At 38.4% G+C, this 17579-nt stretch overlaps 1 protein-coding gene and 1 long non-coding RNA gene across 3 annotated transcripts in view; one reads left to right on the forward strand and one right to left on the reverse strand.

Moving 5' to 3' along the window:
- Positions 1-16439, reverse strand: part of LOC139185255 (uncharacterized) — an 80694-nt gene extending 64255 nt beyond the window's left edge. For both annotated transcript variants that reach the window (XR_011568851.1, XR_011568850.1), the window contains exon 1: positions 16122-16439. This is a non-coding gene — a long non-coding RNA (uncharacterized lncRNA). The remainder of the gene's footprint in view (positions 1-16121) is intronic.
- PRTG (protogenin) overlaps positions 1-17579 on the forward strand; it is a 152697-nt gene that overhangs the window by 118562 nt on the left and 16556 nt on the right. The window contains exons 12-15 of the mRNA XM_070797501.1: positions 3834-3929; positions 4589-4775; positions 5405-5532; positions 11123-11293. Of these exons, the coding sequence (XP_070653602.1) occupies positions 3834-3929; positions 4589-4775; positions 5405-5532; positions 11123-11293 (582 nt within the window). The remainder of the gene's footprint in view (positions 1-3833; positions 3930-4588; positions 4776-5404; positions 5533-11122; positions 11294-17579) is intronic.

Below are 17579 nucleotides of genomic sequence, written 5' to 3' on the forward strand. Positions count from 1 at the left end.
CACAAACCAAAATAATACAGCGACTAGATTTTAAAATTGGAGTCATATTTTTATAGCCTAAGAGAGAGGAATACATGGCAAATGCAAGCGGCCCACAGCTCAGCTTGGTCCCCAGCCTGGTATTTTTTATTTTTTAAAGTAAGATTCTTTATAGAGCATGAAGAATAGATCACATGTGAACAAATGTGAATGGATTTTCCCTTTCCTTTACATTATTTTTCCTACCTAGTATGTCCTCGGAGAAGACAATAGCACCCCACTCCGGTACTTTTGCCTGGAAAATCCCACGGATGGAGGAGCTGGTGGGCTGCAGTCCATGGGGTCGCTAAGAGTCGGACACGACTGAAGTGACTTAGCATAGCATAGTATGTCCTAGTGGCTCAGACAGTAAAGAATCAGCCAGCAGTGGGGGAAACCCGGGTTCAGTCCCTGGGTTGGGAAGATCCCCTGGAGAAGGGAATGGCAACCGACTCCAGTATTCTAACCTGGAGAATTCCATGGACAGAGGAGTCTGGTGAGCTACGGTCCATGGGATTGCAGAGAGTTGGGCACGACTGAATGATTAACACACACAGTATATCTTAAAAAAATTTTTTCTACTAAAATAATTTCCAAAATTATCCTGGTTCATGTTTTATCTTTTTTGTGTGGAGAGAAAGGAATCTCATTTACTCAGTGTATTGAATACTTATTTGCCTGTCTGTGGTTTACCTTTACCTGACCTCACATGGACTTGAAGGGGAAGGAGCCCAGCGCTGAAGATGGTTGCTCTGGCCACGTGGATGGTTTCCAGGGGGCCTCAGAAGAGCTGCCTCTTCTGGTGTAGGGCTTGCTGGCGTCTGTGCTGAGTGGGTAATAGCCAGGCGTGGGGCATGTTGAGGAACCAACTGTGTTCTCTCATCTTCTTAGGACATTTAAGCTGCTTCTGTCTGATCGGCAGCAACAAAAAAGGTTAATTCTGGGTTTAAAACTTGGGGTAAGCAGCTCACTTTTTTAAAAGAGGAAAATGAAGAATCAATTTTAGGGCTAAAAATAAGTAACCATTCCGGAGAGGTGTTTATGAAGTGTTGGTTGACTGTTTGCACAGTGGAAAAAAGCTTAATCTCTCTACCTCTACTCATAACCCTCAAAAAAATCAGCTTTCTAGGCGAGTTAGCTGTATCTGTGTCTGGCTCTGGGAGAACGTGAGCTGCGTTCATCAAATGCTGTTTCATCCTTCCTTTTCTATGTCTCGTAACTTCTGGCATAACACATCACACTCAGGAGGCTGTCCTAAAGGTACTCTTCTAATTGAATAGAGATAGGATAAAGCAATATGTTTGAAGAACTTCTGCAGAGAGGTGATTGAGTTACATTTGTACCCATTCACAGGGAGAATTTGTAATGTGGGTCTCTGGATTCAGTTGACTAATGAATACAGCAATAGGAAGAAAGAAAGAAGAAAACAGATTCAAATTAAGTAGCCACTGATCTGAACAGAAGCCTTTTGAATCTTAGAATTTCAGGGCTGAATATTAGAGATCATTTCAGTGATGAAACTCAAATGTGTTTATGTTTTCTGATAATTATCTTATAAAATTTGAAAATTTCTGTTTTAAAATGCATTATCAGAAGACATACTTACTGTGACAAAGGCACTTGTATTTGTGTAAATTTAAATGCCCTGTATTTTTGTCATAGAAATATCCACAAGTTCTTGGTTCAGTTTTGTGTGACATTGGACATGCTACTTAACACTTTTGTATGATGGTTTATAAAATAGGAATAACAAACATATGTCTTACAGTGTTTTGTTTAAAAGAGATTCTCTATAGGATGGTGAAATGTTAGTCTTCTTACCTTTCTATCTAGAAAGTACAGAAATGTTCTAAGTTGTATACATTTTTCTTGTGTAATTTTGTCAGAACAGAAAAATTTTATGTTTTAGGATATCCTTTTAATGCATTTAATATTAAATATTAAAATGCATCCATTTCAAAAATATTTATACAAAGTCTTAAATTACATTGGAAAATTTAGTAAACTTCACATCTTGTTTTTGGATTTTAAATGTTTGAATTCAGTGTAGAATTATTTTTATTATATTATTCTAAGGTTTTTTTCGCATTTGATATATCTACTAAGGATAATTGTTTTCCTTTGTGAAATTCCTATGGATTTATTTATATATGTTATTATTATTTAGAGAATTATAATGTAGAAATACATTAGAAATAGACTTGCCATATGACCCAGCGGTCCCTCTTCTGGGTATATATCAAAAGGAAATGAGATCAGTACCTCAAAGAGTTATCTACATCGTCATGTTCTTTGCAGAATTAGTCACAGTAGACAAGCTGTGAAAACAACCTGAATGCCTGTTAGCAGGTAAATAGAAAAATAAAATGGGGCACACACACACACACACACACACACACACAATGGAATGTTATTCAGCTTTTAAAAAGAAATCTTACCATTTTCATGACTTAAATGAAATAGAGGACATTATGCTAAATGAAATAAGCCAGAAAGACAAATATGACATGATTTCATTTATATATGGAATCTAAAATACTTAAACTCTCAGAAGCAGAAAGTGGAATGGTGGTTACCAGGGGTGGGGAAAATGGGGAGATGGCTCGAGTTTCAGTTATGCAGGATGAGTAAGTTCTGGAGGTCTGATGTACAGCATGGTGATTGTAGTTCTCAATGATGTATACTTGAAATTTACTGAGTATAAATCTTAAATGTTTTTACCACATATATACATACACACACAGATGGTTAAATAGTGAAGTAATGGGTCTATCTGTTAATTCACTTGATTATAGTGATCATTTCACAATGTATACCCATATCAAACATCAAGGTTATATACTTTAAATATATATAATGTATAAATTTTATTTGTATATTAAACAACTATACCTCAATGAAGATGTGGGGAAGAAAGAATTACATTATTTCTGAATAATGTTTATTTTTGCCTTAAGCAAGTATTATTCTATAGGTGTTACCATAAACACTAACATTTAAATGTATTTATATCATTAAGCTTCATAAATATCTCCTAAAGTATATTTTTAAAAATTTTTAACCACTTAATTCCTCAAAAACCTGAAAAAATTTTTTGTTTAATATGTATGAGAATCCCAGGGTTGGGGGAGCCTGGTGGGCTGCCGTCTATGGGGTCTCACAGAGTCGGACACGACTGAAGCGACTTAGCAGCAGCAGCAGCAGCAGCAGACTTTTAGTTTCTGTATTGTGATAGTTAATGATCTCCAGTAGAGGGAGCTCCAACTCATCTTTCTTAATAAATACAGCTCTCACCTGAAATGTGAGTGTGAGGAAAGGGCATAGGATGAAATAAAGTTAACACACGGGTGTAAACATTTTCAAAGGTACTAAAGAATGACAGCTGTAATTCTTAGGGGGAAAACAATCTCAGTTTGATTTCCATGCTTTTAACTTAACTACCATCAAATAACTAAACAGAAAACTATGTAGCTTAACCACTTGTAAGGAATCCATCAGTCAGCCCAAGGCTTTTAAAATCAAGAATCTATGTCTGGTCATTTGAGGAAGGGAGAAAACAGTGGTGGTAATGTTTTTGTTTGAAGTAAGGTTAAATAAAGTAAAATTTTATTAATTGGTATTATTGTGACTGTCAGTCACAGTAGCAAAGGTGAATTGCTGAGTCATTGTGTAGGACAAGGAGAGAGAAAATTTTCATTTTATTTAGAGCTTTTACTCATTCAGAATATTTTAAAACCAAAATCTAGAAAATCTATAGAACCCTTGTTTCCATCTAGAAAACTGGAACTAATTATTACCTGTTGGTTTCTTTACAGACCCGAGAAGAAAGTATCATGTGAGGCTGCTGGCTTACAACAGCATAGAAGATGGCTACCAGGCGGATCAGACAGTTAGTACACCGGGATGCGTGTGTAAGTAAGAGCTGCAGTAGCTTGTTTCACTGTGTAAGACTCATCCTCTTTTTTTCTCCTCTTCTTTCTTTAAATTTAAGTCTCTTTACTACTTGGATACCTTGATGGTTTTATTACTTTTGTATCTTCCAGGATACTCAACATAGAATTTGGAACCAAGTACATACTCAGTAACTATTTGAGACTTGTTTAATCATAAGAACCTGTTTTAGTTTTGCATGCAAGAGATCATTAGAAATTAAACTAGGAAAATAACCCTGAATACCTACATATGTTTTCTTTTATCTCCTTTAACCTTGAGGCTAATTGTTTCCTTCCAGTTGCTGTTCAGTTTTATTGCTACTGAAAGCTGTTTGGTTTTATTGCTACTAAAGAGGATGTCAGTCTAGTTTTTAAGTCTACTGCTGGCTTTCTGAATATTTTTGGCTGGTAGCTTGACTCCTCTGTGCTTCTGTTTTGCATTTTAAGTATTGATAATATTTAATTCCTTATCTAACTCATGGAAGAGTCGCTCAGGTTTGAACGATGTATCTCTAGACCACTGTGAACCTTTGATGGAATGAAGACCTAAAGGGAGGGGTGTTACGATTTTACCATTTTACGACTTTCTGTATTAAATATTACGCCATGTGCCAAAGTAATATTGTCTTTTTCAATAGCTGTTCGTGATCGCATGGTTCCTCCTCCACCACCACCCCACCATCTCTATGCGAAGGCTAACACCTCATCTTCCATTTTTCTGCATTGGAGGAGGCCTGCATTCACCACTGCACAGATGATTAACTACACCATCCGCTGTAACCCTGTTGGCCTGCAGAATGCTTCTTTGGTTCTGTACCTTCAAACGTATGTAACTTCTATTAATGGTTGTTTTCTTTGCTCTCCTCCCCACTCACACTTCCTTCTTTACCATCTTGAGCCAGCTTGAGCTTCAGCTGTAAGCAGTTGTCTCAGGACCTGTTTTATGTATACAGTGGTGGGAGATTTCATCTTTACATATTCAATCTGAGAACCACATTTTTTGAAACTGAATTTTCAAAAATGATTTTTTTGTGTTTCCCTAGACTCACACAGCAAAATTAGACAAGAAACTATCAATATTAATGACCTTCAATCAGCTAAACTTAGCATTTTTAAAGAAGGAAACGAGACAATTTTCAGATTACATCAAAAAATAAACCTAGTTATTCTGTTTGCTAGGTTATAGTTAGAAACCCATAAAATGCTTCCAGTATTTCAGAGGAAATCCCTTTGATTTGGGACATATTTATACTCTTAATTTCCTAGTTTCCTCTTGGAGAGGCCGCTTTTAGGCTTATTTCTATAATATCAAATATAGCATTTTAACAGTCAAATTAGATTCCTAATTTTTTTAAAAAGAAAATGAAGAGGTAATAATAACAATAACCTATATTGATTGGAAATACAATCTTTTAGAAACAACGTACTAACAATTTTATTACTACTTATTATAGATCAGAAACTCACATGTTGGTTCAAGGTCTAGAACCAAACACCAAATATGAATTTGCTGTTCGACTGCATGTGGATCAACTTTCCAGTCCCTGGAGCCCCGTTGTCTACCACTCTACACTTCCGGAAGGTAAAGAAAGCAACTCCTTGTGGGTTTTACCTACATATTTGATGTGTGTGTGTGTGTGTGTGTGTGTCTCACTTTGAAGAAGAATCTACCCTGGTTGCCACCTACCAGTCTACCTGTATATATTTGTGTTGCTTCTTAACTTTTGAAGTTTCTTTTCCTTTATTATAGTAAAAACATTTTTCCTCTCAATGTGTTGCACAAGCAAGTGAACTTAAATTTAGGGTCATTTTAGGGGGTGCTACATTTTCTAAGAACAAGTATAATGTACAAGGCTGCACCCAGGCAATTTAAAATGGAAGTAAGTAAATAATGTATTTAATGATGTTGTTTAGTTGCTAAGTTGCTAAGTCATGTCTAACTCTTGCGAACCCATGGACTGTAGCCTGCCAGGCTCCTCTGTCCATGGGATTTCCCAGGCAAGAATATTGAAGTGGGTTGCCATTTGCTTCTTCAATTTAATGATATTAGGAGGCCATATTAGAACCTAATGTGAGTAGTAGCTTGATGCTGTGCATAGTACAGTATACATGATACCTGACTGAGCACCAATTCTGTAGCTTACCTATAGCACTTGCTAAAATGTTTCATGTCTCTAAACCTGCATTTCCTTTTTCTGGAAAAAAAAATTTTTTTTAATTATTTATTTATTTGGCTGCATTTGAGTCTTAGTTGCAGCATGTAGGCTCTTTCGTTCCAGTGCAGGGCTCTCTAGTTGTGGTGTGGGCTCCAGAACTCGCAGGCTCTCTAGTTTTGGCATATGGGCTTAGTTGCTCTGCTGCATGTGGGATCTTAGTTCCCTGACCAGGAATCTAACCCACATCTCCTGCATTGCAAAGTGGATTCTTAACCACTGGACCACCAAGGAAGTCCCAGCATTTCCTTTTTTTAAAAAAATTAACTTTTCTTGGGATATAGTTGCTTTACAATGTTGTGTTAGTTCCTATTGTACAGCAAAATGAACCGGCTCTACATATACATATATCCCCTCTTCTTTAATTTTCTTCCCATTTAGGTCGCCACAGAGCATTGAGTAGAGTTCCCTGTGCTACACAGTAGAATCTTACTAGTTACCTATTTTATACCTAGTTAGTGTATATATGTCAGTCCCCGTCTCCCAATTCATCCTACCCCCTCTTGCTGCTTGGTATCCGTACATTTGTTCTCTATGTCTTTGTCTTTATTTCTGGTTTGCAAACAAGTTTATCTGTATTCTTTTTCTAGATTTCACATATAGGCAATGTTATATGATATTTGTTTTTCTGATTTACTTCACACTGTATGACAGTCTTTAGGTCCATCCACATCTCTGCAAATAGCATAATTTCATTCCTCTTTATCTTTGAGTAATATTCCATTGTCTATATGTACCACATTGTATATATGTACCATTCTTCTGTCAGTGGACATTTAGACTGCTTCCATGTCCTGGCTATGTAAGTAGTGTTACAGTGAACATTGGGGTGCATGTATTTTTTTTGAATTATGATTTTCTCTGAGTATAAGCCCAAGGGTGAGATTACTGGGTTATATAGTAGTTCTGTTTTTAGGTTTTTTAAGGAACCTCCATACTGTTCTCCATAGTGGCTGTATAATTTACATTTACTACCAACAGTGTACGGAGAAGGAAATGGCACCCCACTCCAGTACTCTTGCCTGGAAAATCCCATGGATGGAGGAGCCTGGTAGGCTGTAGTCCATGGGGTCGCTAAGAGTCGGACATGACTGAGCGACTTCACTTTCACTCTTCACTTTCATGTGTTGGAGAAGGAAATGGCAACCCACTCCAATGTTCTTGCCTGGAGAATCCCAGGGACGGTGGAGCCTGATGGGCTGCTGTCTATGGGATTGCACAGAGTCAGACACGACTGAAGCGACTTAGCAGCAGCAGCAGCACAAACAAACAGTGTAAGAGGGTTCCCTTTTCTCCAAACCCTCTCCAGCATTTATTGTTTGTAGATTTTTTTGATCATGGCCATTCTGACTGGTGTAAAGAGATACCTCATTGTAGTTTTGACTTGCATTTCTCTAATAATCAGTACTGTTGAGCATCTTTTCATGTGTTTGTTGGCCATCTGTATATCTTCTTTGGAGAAATGTCTGTTTAGGTCTTTGCTCATTTTTTGATTGGGTTGTCTGTTTTGATATTGAGTTGCATGAGCTGTTTATATATTTTGGAGATTAATCTCTTGTCAGTTCCCTCATTAGCAAGTATTTTCTCTCCTTCTAAGTTGTCTTTTCATCTTATGATTTCCTTTGTTGTGGAAAAGCTTTTAAGTTTAATTAGGTCCCATTTGTTTATTTTTGTTTTTATTTTTGTTACTCTAAGAAGCGGGTCAAAAGAGATCTTGCTGTGATTTATGTAAGTGTTCTGCCTATGTTTTTTTAATATTATTTTTATTTATTTATGTGGCTGTGCTGGGGTCTTAGTTGTGGGATGCGGGATCCAGTTTACCCCACCGGGGATTGAACCCAGGCCCCCTGCGTTGGGAGCATAGTGTCTTAGTCACTGAACCACCAGGGAAGTCCCTGTCTATGTTTTCTCCTAAGAGTTTTATAGTGTCTGGCCATACATTTAGGTCTTTAGTCCACTTTGAATTTATTTTTGTGTGTGGTGTTAGGGAGTGTTCTAATTTCATTCTTCTACATGTACCAGTTCAGTTTTCCCAGCACCACTTACTGAAGAGACTGCCTTTTCTCCATTGTACATACTTGCCTCCTTTGTCATAGACTAGGTAACCATAGGTGCATGGGTTTATCTCTCAACTTTCTCAACATTGATCTGTATTTCTATTTTTGTGCCAGTGCCATACTCTTTTTTAAAAAATTTAACTTCTTAGTTTGTACTGGGGTATAGCTGATTAGCAAACAATGTTGTGATAGTTTCAGGTGAAGAGCAAAGGGATTCAACCATACATATACATATATCCATTCCCCTCCAAACTCCCCTCCCATCTAGGCTGCCACATAACGTTGAACAGAGTTCCATGTGCTATACAGTAGGTCCTTGTTGGTTATCCATTTTAACTATAGCAGTGTAAATAACTCAGCTCCCTAATTTTCCTATCCTAATTTTCCCATCCTTCCCCCTCAGCAACCACAAGTTCATTCTTTAACCCTGTGAATCTCTTTCTGTTCTGTAAGTGAGTTCATTTGTATCATTTCTTTTTAGATTCCATATGTAAGGGATATCATACGATATTTCTCTTTCTCTGTCTGACTGACTTCACTGTATGACAGTCTCTAGGTCCATCCATGTTGCTGCAGATGGCGTTACTTCATTCTTTTTAATGGCTGAGTAATATTCCATGTACCACATCTTCTTTATCCGTTCCTCTGTCAATGCACATTTAGGTTGCTTCCATGTCTTGACTATTGTAAACAGTACTACAGTGAACACTGGAGTGCATGTATCCTTTCAGATCATGTTTTCCTCTGGGTATATGCCCAGGAGTGGGATTGCAGGGTCATATGATAGCTCTGTTTTTAGTTTTTCAAGGAACCTCCATACTGTTCTACATAGTGGCTGTACCAATTTACATTCCTAACAACAGGGTAGGAATGTTCCCTTCTCTCCATATCCTCTCCAGCATTTATCGTCTGTGGATTTTTTGACAATAGTCATTTTGACTGGTGTTAGATGATATCTCATTGTAGTTTTGATTTGCATTTCTCTAATAGTTAGCACTGTTGAACATCTTTTCATGTGCCTCTTGGCCACCTGTATGTCTTCTTTGGAGAGATGTTTATTATAAGTCTTCTGCTTATTCATTAATTGGGTTGTTTGTTTTGATGATGTTAAGCATCATGAGCTGTTTATAAACTTTGGAAACTAATCCCTTGTCAGTCACATTATTTGCAAATATTTTCTCCCAGTCTGTGGGCTGTGTTTTGGTTTATTTATTGTTTCCTTTGCTATGCAAAAACTTTTTTGAGTTTAAGTAGGTCCCATTTGTTTATTTTTGTATTTATTTCCATTATTCTGGGAGACAGATTGAAAAACATACTGCTGTGATTTATGTCAGAGACTGTTCTGCCTATGTTTTCCTCTAAGAGTTTTACAGTGTCTGGTCTCACATTTCCATCTTTAATTGATTTTGAGCGTATGTTTGTGTATGGTATTAAAGAATTATCTAATTTCATTTTTTACATGTAGCTGTCCAGGTTTCCCAGCACCATTCATTGAAGAGACTGTCTTTACAAGAATTTGTAGTCTTGCCTCCTTTGTCATAAATTAATTGACCATTGGTACATGGATTTATTTCCAGGTTTTCTATCCTGTTCCACTGATCTATATTTCTATCTCTGTGCCAGTACCATACTGTCTTGATTACTGTAGCTTTGTAGTATAGTCTGAAGTCAGGGAGCCTGATTCCTCCAGTTCTGTTTTTCTTTCTCAAGATTGCTTTGGCTGTTTGGAATCTTTTGTTTCCATACAAATTGTAAAACATTTTGTTCTAATTCTTTGAAAAATACCATTGGTAATTTAATAGGGATTATATTGAATCTGTAGATTGCTTTGGGTACTATTACCATTTTCACAATATTGATTCTTCCAATTGAAGAACATGGTGTATCTCTCCATGCTTTTCCTTTTCTCTAGAATGAGGGTGAATGTGTAGATGATCTCTAAGAACCATTGCAGCTCTTTTTTTAATGATGTTGAGAGAAAACAATGGATATTTATTTAAGTGAGCATTGGGCTGTTTTGCTATGGTTTTGACAATATTCCATATAGACATGTTGCTCAAATCCAGCTCTTCACATCTTTAGCTCATAGTGAACATGGGATCAGCTGAAATCCCAAGACTTCCCTACCTTCTGTAGATATAAGGTGTTAGTCTAAAGTCTGTTCTGTAAACTCACTGATTCACAGCATTTGGAGAATAACTGAATATTTCAGTCTCAAAAGTATTTTCTTGAGTGGCTTCCTGCTGCTACTGCTGCTGCTAAGTCGCTTCAGTGCGACCCCATCGACGGCAGCCCATCAGGTTCCACCGTCCCTGGGATTCTCCAGGCAAGAACACTGGAGTGGGTTGCCATTTCCTCTCCAATGCATGAAAGTGAAAAGTGAAAGTGAAGTCGCTCAGTCATGTCTGACTCTTTGCGACCCCATGGACTGCAGCCTACCAGGCTCCTCCGTCCATGGGATTTTCCAGGCAAGAGTACTGGAGTGGGGTGTCATTGCCTTCTCTGGAGTGGCTTCCTAGATCAGGTTAAGTATACATTATATGCATTTTAGTAGTAAGTGTAGAACTGTAAACCTTTCTAGTTGTCATTGTGGCAAAACAGTATGAAGAGCCCTAAAAATGCTGACAACTTTTGACTCAGCAGTTCCTCATCTAGGAATCTACCACGTCCTTTATATTCTTTTTAATGCTTTAAACATAATAAAAATAAAATTAGCCTTGTGGTAAAGAAGAGAAACATCATATTTTGGTGTATCACTAATGGTCTGTGCAAGCTGTGATTTTGAGATGTTTTTATAGCAGCTGCTAGTGTTTCTAACTCTCATCTGTACCTATCCAGGTATTTGAGTAACTTAGTGACCATTCTCTCCTAATAATACAATATTTTCTGCATGTGCACACAGCACCAGCAGGCCCACCAGTTGGAGTGAAAGTGACATTGATAGAGGACGACACTGCTCTGGTTTCATGGAGACCTCCTGATGGGCCAGAAACAGTTGTGACGCGTTATACTATATTGTACGCATCCAGGAAGGCCTGGATTGCAGGGGAGTGGCAGGTCCTCCATCGAGAAGGTAAGTATGACCAGAATTTACCAAAGGGCATGAGAAGTAAGACTATTAATGATAAGGAAACAAAGGGAAAGAGGGATCTCGAGTTCATTTTGAATTTATATTTATGAAGTAACAAATGACTAAGGATTTTGGTTTTATTCTAGGGACATTGGGAAGCCATTGACATACTTTAAGCATGAGCATAATTCATGCTTCAGAAAGCTCACTCTGAGTATTGTGAATAGAAGAGGTTTGGTAGAGGAGAAGTAGGGGTAAGAGTAATGCAAGCAGACTAGAAAATGATTGCTGTGGTCCAGGAAAGAGAGAAGCCTAGATTAGGTGGTGAGGATTGAGATGGAAAGGAGAGAGAGGTTGAAAGACACTGAGGAGATAAAATTAACAGGACTTGGTAGCTAAAGAGGGAGAGAGAGGATAAGAAAGAAAGAATTGTTACAGATACTACTGTATTTCCTGTGGTTGTGTGTCTTGCACTAGAGTAGCAAACAATGGTAGAAAACCTGGTTTAATGGAGAAGACCTTTGTACAACTACTAAAATGGTCCATGTGCAAATAAATTGACCCATATGAATACCAGACAGTGTCTACTTAAGTACAGGGAAAAGTTGATTAAGGCTTAGGAACATTGAATTTAAATTTTTTCATACCAACTATATTTTTCCTGAGAAAAAAATGAATTCTAGAGCTCAGTATTCTTATTTCATGCTGTTATAGTATGTCCTTTTTAAATTTTTCATTTGGACAAGTCCCACAAGTTTTTGGATGGGTCATCACATAAATATTATAGTTTCATTATTTTGATACTTAAAATTTTTAAAATTCAGATATAGCTCAGCTGGTAAAGAATCTGCCTGTAATGTGGGAGACTTGGGAAGATCCCTTGGAGAAGGGAACAGCTACCCACTCCAGTATCCTGGCCTGGAGAATCCCATGGACTGTGTATTCATGGAGTCGCAGAGAGTTGGACACAACTGAGTGACTTTCACTCACTCATAGTTGATTTTGATACTTTCTTAATTCAGACATGCATGCTAGGAAAAGAACAGTTTTCCAAGCAATTAAAAGCTTAAGAAGAATTTTGAGAAGGAAATTTGTTGGCTATCTAACACTTTACAGTGCCAAGTACTTCCACATACATTTTACCTTTTAAGGGGAATATTTACCCAATTAAGAGAATATACTTTAAGATCACTTATGTGGATTAATTAATATATAACACTTTTGTAACTATAAAACATATAAATGGTAACTGTAGCTGCTGCTGCTGCTGCTAAGTCACTTCAGTCGTGTCTGATTCTGTGTGACCCCGTAGATGGCAGCCCACCAGGCCCTGCCGTCCCTGGGATTCTCCATGCAAGAACACTAGAGGGGTTTGCCATTTCCTCCTCCAATGCATGAAAGTGAAAAGTGAAAGTGAAGTCACTCAGTCGTGTCCGACTCTTAACGACCCCATGGACTGCAGCCTACCAGGCTCCTCCATCCATGGAATTTTCCAGGCAAGAGTACTGGAGTGGGGTGCCATTGCCTTCTCCAGGTAACTGTAGCTAGTAGTTGTATATTCATACACTAAGCACGTGCCCCAATAAGTAATGATTTCCTAGTTACTGAACAGCCTGGAAAGTAATAAGTACCTGCTAACAATACAGTTTTGTATTTTATCCATTGCTGCTGCTGCTAAGTGGCTTCAGTCGTGTCCGACTTTGTGCAACCCCATAGATGGCGGCCCACCAGGCTCCCCCGTCCCTGGGATTCTCCAGGCAAGAACACTGGAGTGGGTTGCCATTTCCTTCTCCAATGCATGAAAGGGAAAAGTGAAAGTGAAGTCGCTCAGTTGTGTCCGACTCTTCGAGACCCCATGGTCTGCAGCCTACCAGGCTCCTCCGTCCATGGGATTTTCCAGGCAAGAGTACTGGAGTGGGGTGCCATTGCCTTCTCCAATTATCTATTGCTAAATAGCACACCACTCTAAAATTCAGCCACTTGATTTTCTCACACTCTGGGAGTCAGCAATTAAGCCTGGGATTAGCTGGGCAGTTCTTGTGTTGGTCTCTCCTGAGGTCACTCATGAGGCTCTAACCATCTCAGAGTTTCAACGGAGTGCGGGTAACATAAAAAACATGAAGAGATTTCCAAAATCAGGGAGCGAGGGAGTAGGATGTTCCACGTACAAAGAATCAGACCTCTGGCTGATTCACATTTGCTAACATCCCACTGGCAGGCAAGCCCATACTTAGCTTAGTGTGGGTAGAGACTGCCCACAGGTATGGAGAGATAGAGGCGTAATTTGTGCAGGACTCTTCATCCTACAGCTGGCTACCATATTCTTAAAATACATAATTCAGTTTTCATAAATTAATTCCAAAATGATCTCTTGACACATTTGTCCAAGTGACTAACTTGATGTAATGAGTGTTATTTGTAAGTACTAATAGAAGAATTTTAATCTCATGAGCACATACTTCCTTTACCTTTTTGTATGTACCTACCTGAAAAGAAACAGTACTTTGTTTTGGTACTTTTTATTGCATTCATTTGACAGTTTCAGACAAGGCTCAGAAAGCAGTATTTTTGTCTCACTGGTGGCCCAATAACCATCAATGGATTGTAATTGGAGGTTTTTACTTCTTCTAACTATATAATAGTGCATGGAGAGGAGAGAATCCATTTTTGCCATTATGCTGCTTCTGTAATTTTAAGAAACGTTATCAGTGAAAAACTTTTTTGTTAAATGTAGGGAACCTTTTTCATAGCTAATGCTAGTAATTTGTAGTGAACAAAAAAACAATATAAGTAAAATGTAATTGAGGTTTTTTTTTCAGAGAGAAAAATACAAAGAGTTTGAGTTGCCTACTTCTAAACAAAAAGCAAAGAATATAACATGGCATTTACAGAAAAAGAAAGCAAAGTAGTCTTGTAGTACCCAATTATGGCAACTTTGGGAAAAGGTAATGGTGTAGAAAAATATGAGGGGAAAGGGAAGAATATCAGTATCTCTTTCATATATACCTATTAATCATCTTATACATATTATGTTTTTACACATTTATGTGTAATTCACATATTTATTACCAAGTAGAACAAGTTTTTTTCATTAGTCAAACATTTAAAAAGTGTTCCTAGTGACCATATATTTGTGGCTAAAATGGGACGTGGTAAAATGGTGTAGAACAAATGCAGGGTGAAAGTATGCTTGTGGATAATGTAAAGTGGGTCAGAAATGACAGCCTTCACCTTCCCGATACACGGTAGATTAGCAGAGTACTCAGTTATTTTAAAATCTACAAGGCACTGTAAGAAATCATTCTCTACTATCTACTACAGCAGTTTCTTCATAGATTAGTTTCCCAAGATGATAAAGATACCTTGCTTCCAAAAAAAAGTTCCATAACTAAATAAGTTTGAGAAACATTATGCACTATTTCCTATTAAGAAGAATTCCTTTCCTTCAATAAAGGAGTTCATCTAACTTAATATTTACTGAATAAATTGGACTACTGATATTAAGAACCTATTGAATTGTTAAATATTGAGGGATTGCTATGTGTCAGGGTCTCTTCTAGGCATTGGCAGTACCACAATGAACAGAACAATGGCCCTTTCTTATTAGAGTGTACGTGTCAGATAACAGATATGTTCAGGTAGTGTCATAAGTGCTATGAAGAAAGCTACAGTAGTGAAAAGAACAAAGCGATGGAGTTGGTGAGTAAGTTCTTTTGAAAGAAATGGCATCTGAGCATAGCCATATGGATATCTGGGGGAAGTGCAGAGACCCTGAGATAGAGGTGTGCTTGACATTTTAGAGGAACAACAAGGAGGCCAGGGAGGCTAGAATGAAGGGAAGCGTAGGAAGTGGGAAATGAGATGGGGAGGTAGCCGAGAGAAGATCTTGTAGGCAGACTTTTTGGACCATAGACTTTTTCTAAGAGGGATGGAAGACATTGATATCGTTGACATTTTGAAAGGATTTCTTTGTCAGCCTCCTAACAGCCCACCTGAAAAATTGACTCTAGAGAGGTAAGAGTTGAAATTGGGAGACCATTTAATACTCAGGTGTCCGTGTGAGAGTTAGTAGGGGTTTGCGTGCTAAGTTGCTTCAGTCATGTCTGACTCTTTGCAACTCTATGGACTGTAGCCTGCCAGGCTCCTCTCTCCATGGGATTCTCCAGGCAAAAATACTGGAGTAAGTTGCCATGCCCGCCTCCAGGGGATCTTCCCAACCCAGGGATCGAACCCACGTCTTTTATGTCTCCTGCATTGTCAGGCAAGTTCACAGTGATATTAAGAAGGAAGGTAGTAAGAAGCTATTAGAACATATTTTGAAAGAACAGTCTCCTCAGTTTGCCACAGGTTGATGTGGTGTGTAAGTAAAAAAAAGAGAAACAAAGTTGATGGAGGAAATCACAGGTTTAGTTTTGAGCATAGTACATTGGAGATGCCTGTTAGATGTAAGAGAGGTTGGGTAAGCAGGGAGAGTTAAGTTCATAGGAGAGGTATGGACTAGGGATATAACTTAGAAGTCATCTGTATGGAGATGATGTTAAGACTCTGGAATTGAAAAAAATCACTTAGTGTTGACAGAAGAGAGAAAGGTATGAGATTGCATTCTGAGGCTTTTCTTCATCCACAAAATCTTACCCTTTGCTTTTATATTTTAAATGAACATTCCTTTAATAACAAATGGCTCATATTCTAATGTAAGTTCAATTGGTATTTACTGAGAGTTATCGTGAACAAAGCATCATGCTAGCCACCTTCAATTGTGCAAATGTGAAAAAAATTTTCTGTCCTCCAGAAAGGAAAGGGAATATCAGAGGTGAGGAAAAAGACTTACTTTCATTGATGATATACACTTGTGTCAGACGCTTGTCCATGGTAGTTTATTTAATCCTGGACTGCAAGGAGATCCAACCAGTCCATTCTAAAGGCGATCAGCCCTGAGTGTTCTTTGGAAGGAATGATGCTAAAGCTGAAACTCCAGCACTTTGGCCACCTTCATGCGAAGAGTTGACTCATTGGAAAAGACTCTGACGCTGGGAGGGATTGGGGGCAGGAGGAAAAGGGGACGACAGAGAATGAGATGGCTGGATGGCATCACCGACTTGATGGACGTGAGTCTGAGTGAACTCCGGGAGATGGTGATGGACAGGGAGGCCTGGCATGCTGAGATTCATGGGGTTGCAGAGTCGGACATGACTGAGTGACTGAACTGAACTGAACTGATAGTAATTATATGAGGTGGGAATTATTGCCCCCATGAGGAAAGTATAGTTCAGTGACATGTCCCAAGTTGCAAATTACTTAGTTGGTAACATGCCAGGATTTGATCAACATTGATCCAGCGCTGAGCCCATTACACTGTCTGGTTTGTGAAGCTCCTAGTCGAGTTAAAGATTCAGATGCATATCAAAGGCTAGAGATTGAAATAATCATGCCAACTAGAATTGGGACTGTTTGCTGAAAGAATACAGGGACAGTCAGATTACTTTAGTACTTGGGCTTGACTGCTCATAAGGAAGACTTTCTGTGGAAGAAAGGGGAACATGTGTACACACATACACACATACACACACACACATACACACACAGCTCATCCGCTTGCAATGTTTAAATTAAGTGAATTTTAATTTCAGGTAGTGATTGGTTTTGCCAGACGCTCTCTAAAATTAAATGTATGATAATGATAAATTGGAAGCAATTTACTTATATGTCTATCTGTGAAGAAATTGAAATTTTCTTCCTCCTAGCTAATAGTAACATGTCCCAAACATTGTTGTTTTTTAATTCACCTGCCTAAGAATACTAACAGTGGAAAGACTCTTCCTGATTCTAAATAGAGGTTGGTTTGTTTATTCAACAGTTGTGCGCTCAAGTAGCTCACACTCTCTCCAGGCCAAGTTGAAACCAGAGCACAGGAAAACAAACCACCTTTAGCTCCTCAAATTTCCACTTGGTACAGCTGCCTCCCTCCATGTGACCTGCAGAGGCAGCCTCTGAATCATGACCTCAGCTCTAAGATCAGGCGCATTTCACTTGCATAATGAAATATACTACTGTAGCAAGTGCACTAGAGGAGCCAGCTCTGAGCTGGTGGTGAGTGAGGACTACCAGCAGTTGTAAGCTCTCTGAAACTATTTTAAGGGTGCCCTGCATCACAAAAAATGAGAAGAAAGCACCATAAGGAAGCTAGGTTTCCCTGTGAATATCTACCCACCAATGCAGTGCTGGAATAGCTTCCTGGCTGAATTTCTCTTATATCTGTTTTCTTAACATTAGGGCTAGTTCCTAAGGT

This window comes from Bos indicus, chromosome 10 (assembly GCF_029378745.1).
Source record: "Bos indicus isolate NIAB-ARS_2022 breed Sahiwal x Tharparkar chromosome 10, NIAB-ARS_B.indTharparkar_mat_pri_1.0, whole genome shotgun sequence".
Classification (NCBI taxonomy): Eukaryota; Metazoa; Chordata; class Mammalia; order Artiodactyla; family Bovidae; genus Bos; species Bos indicus.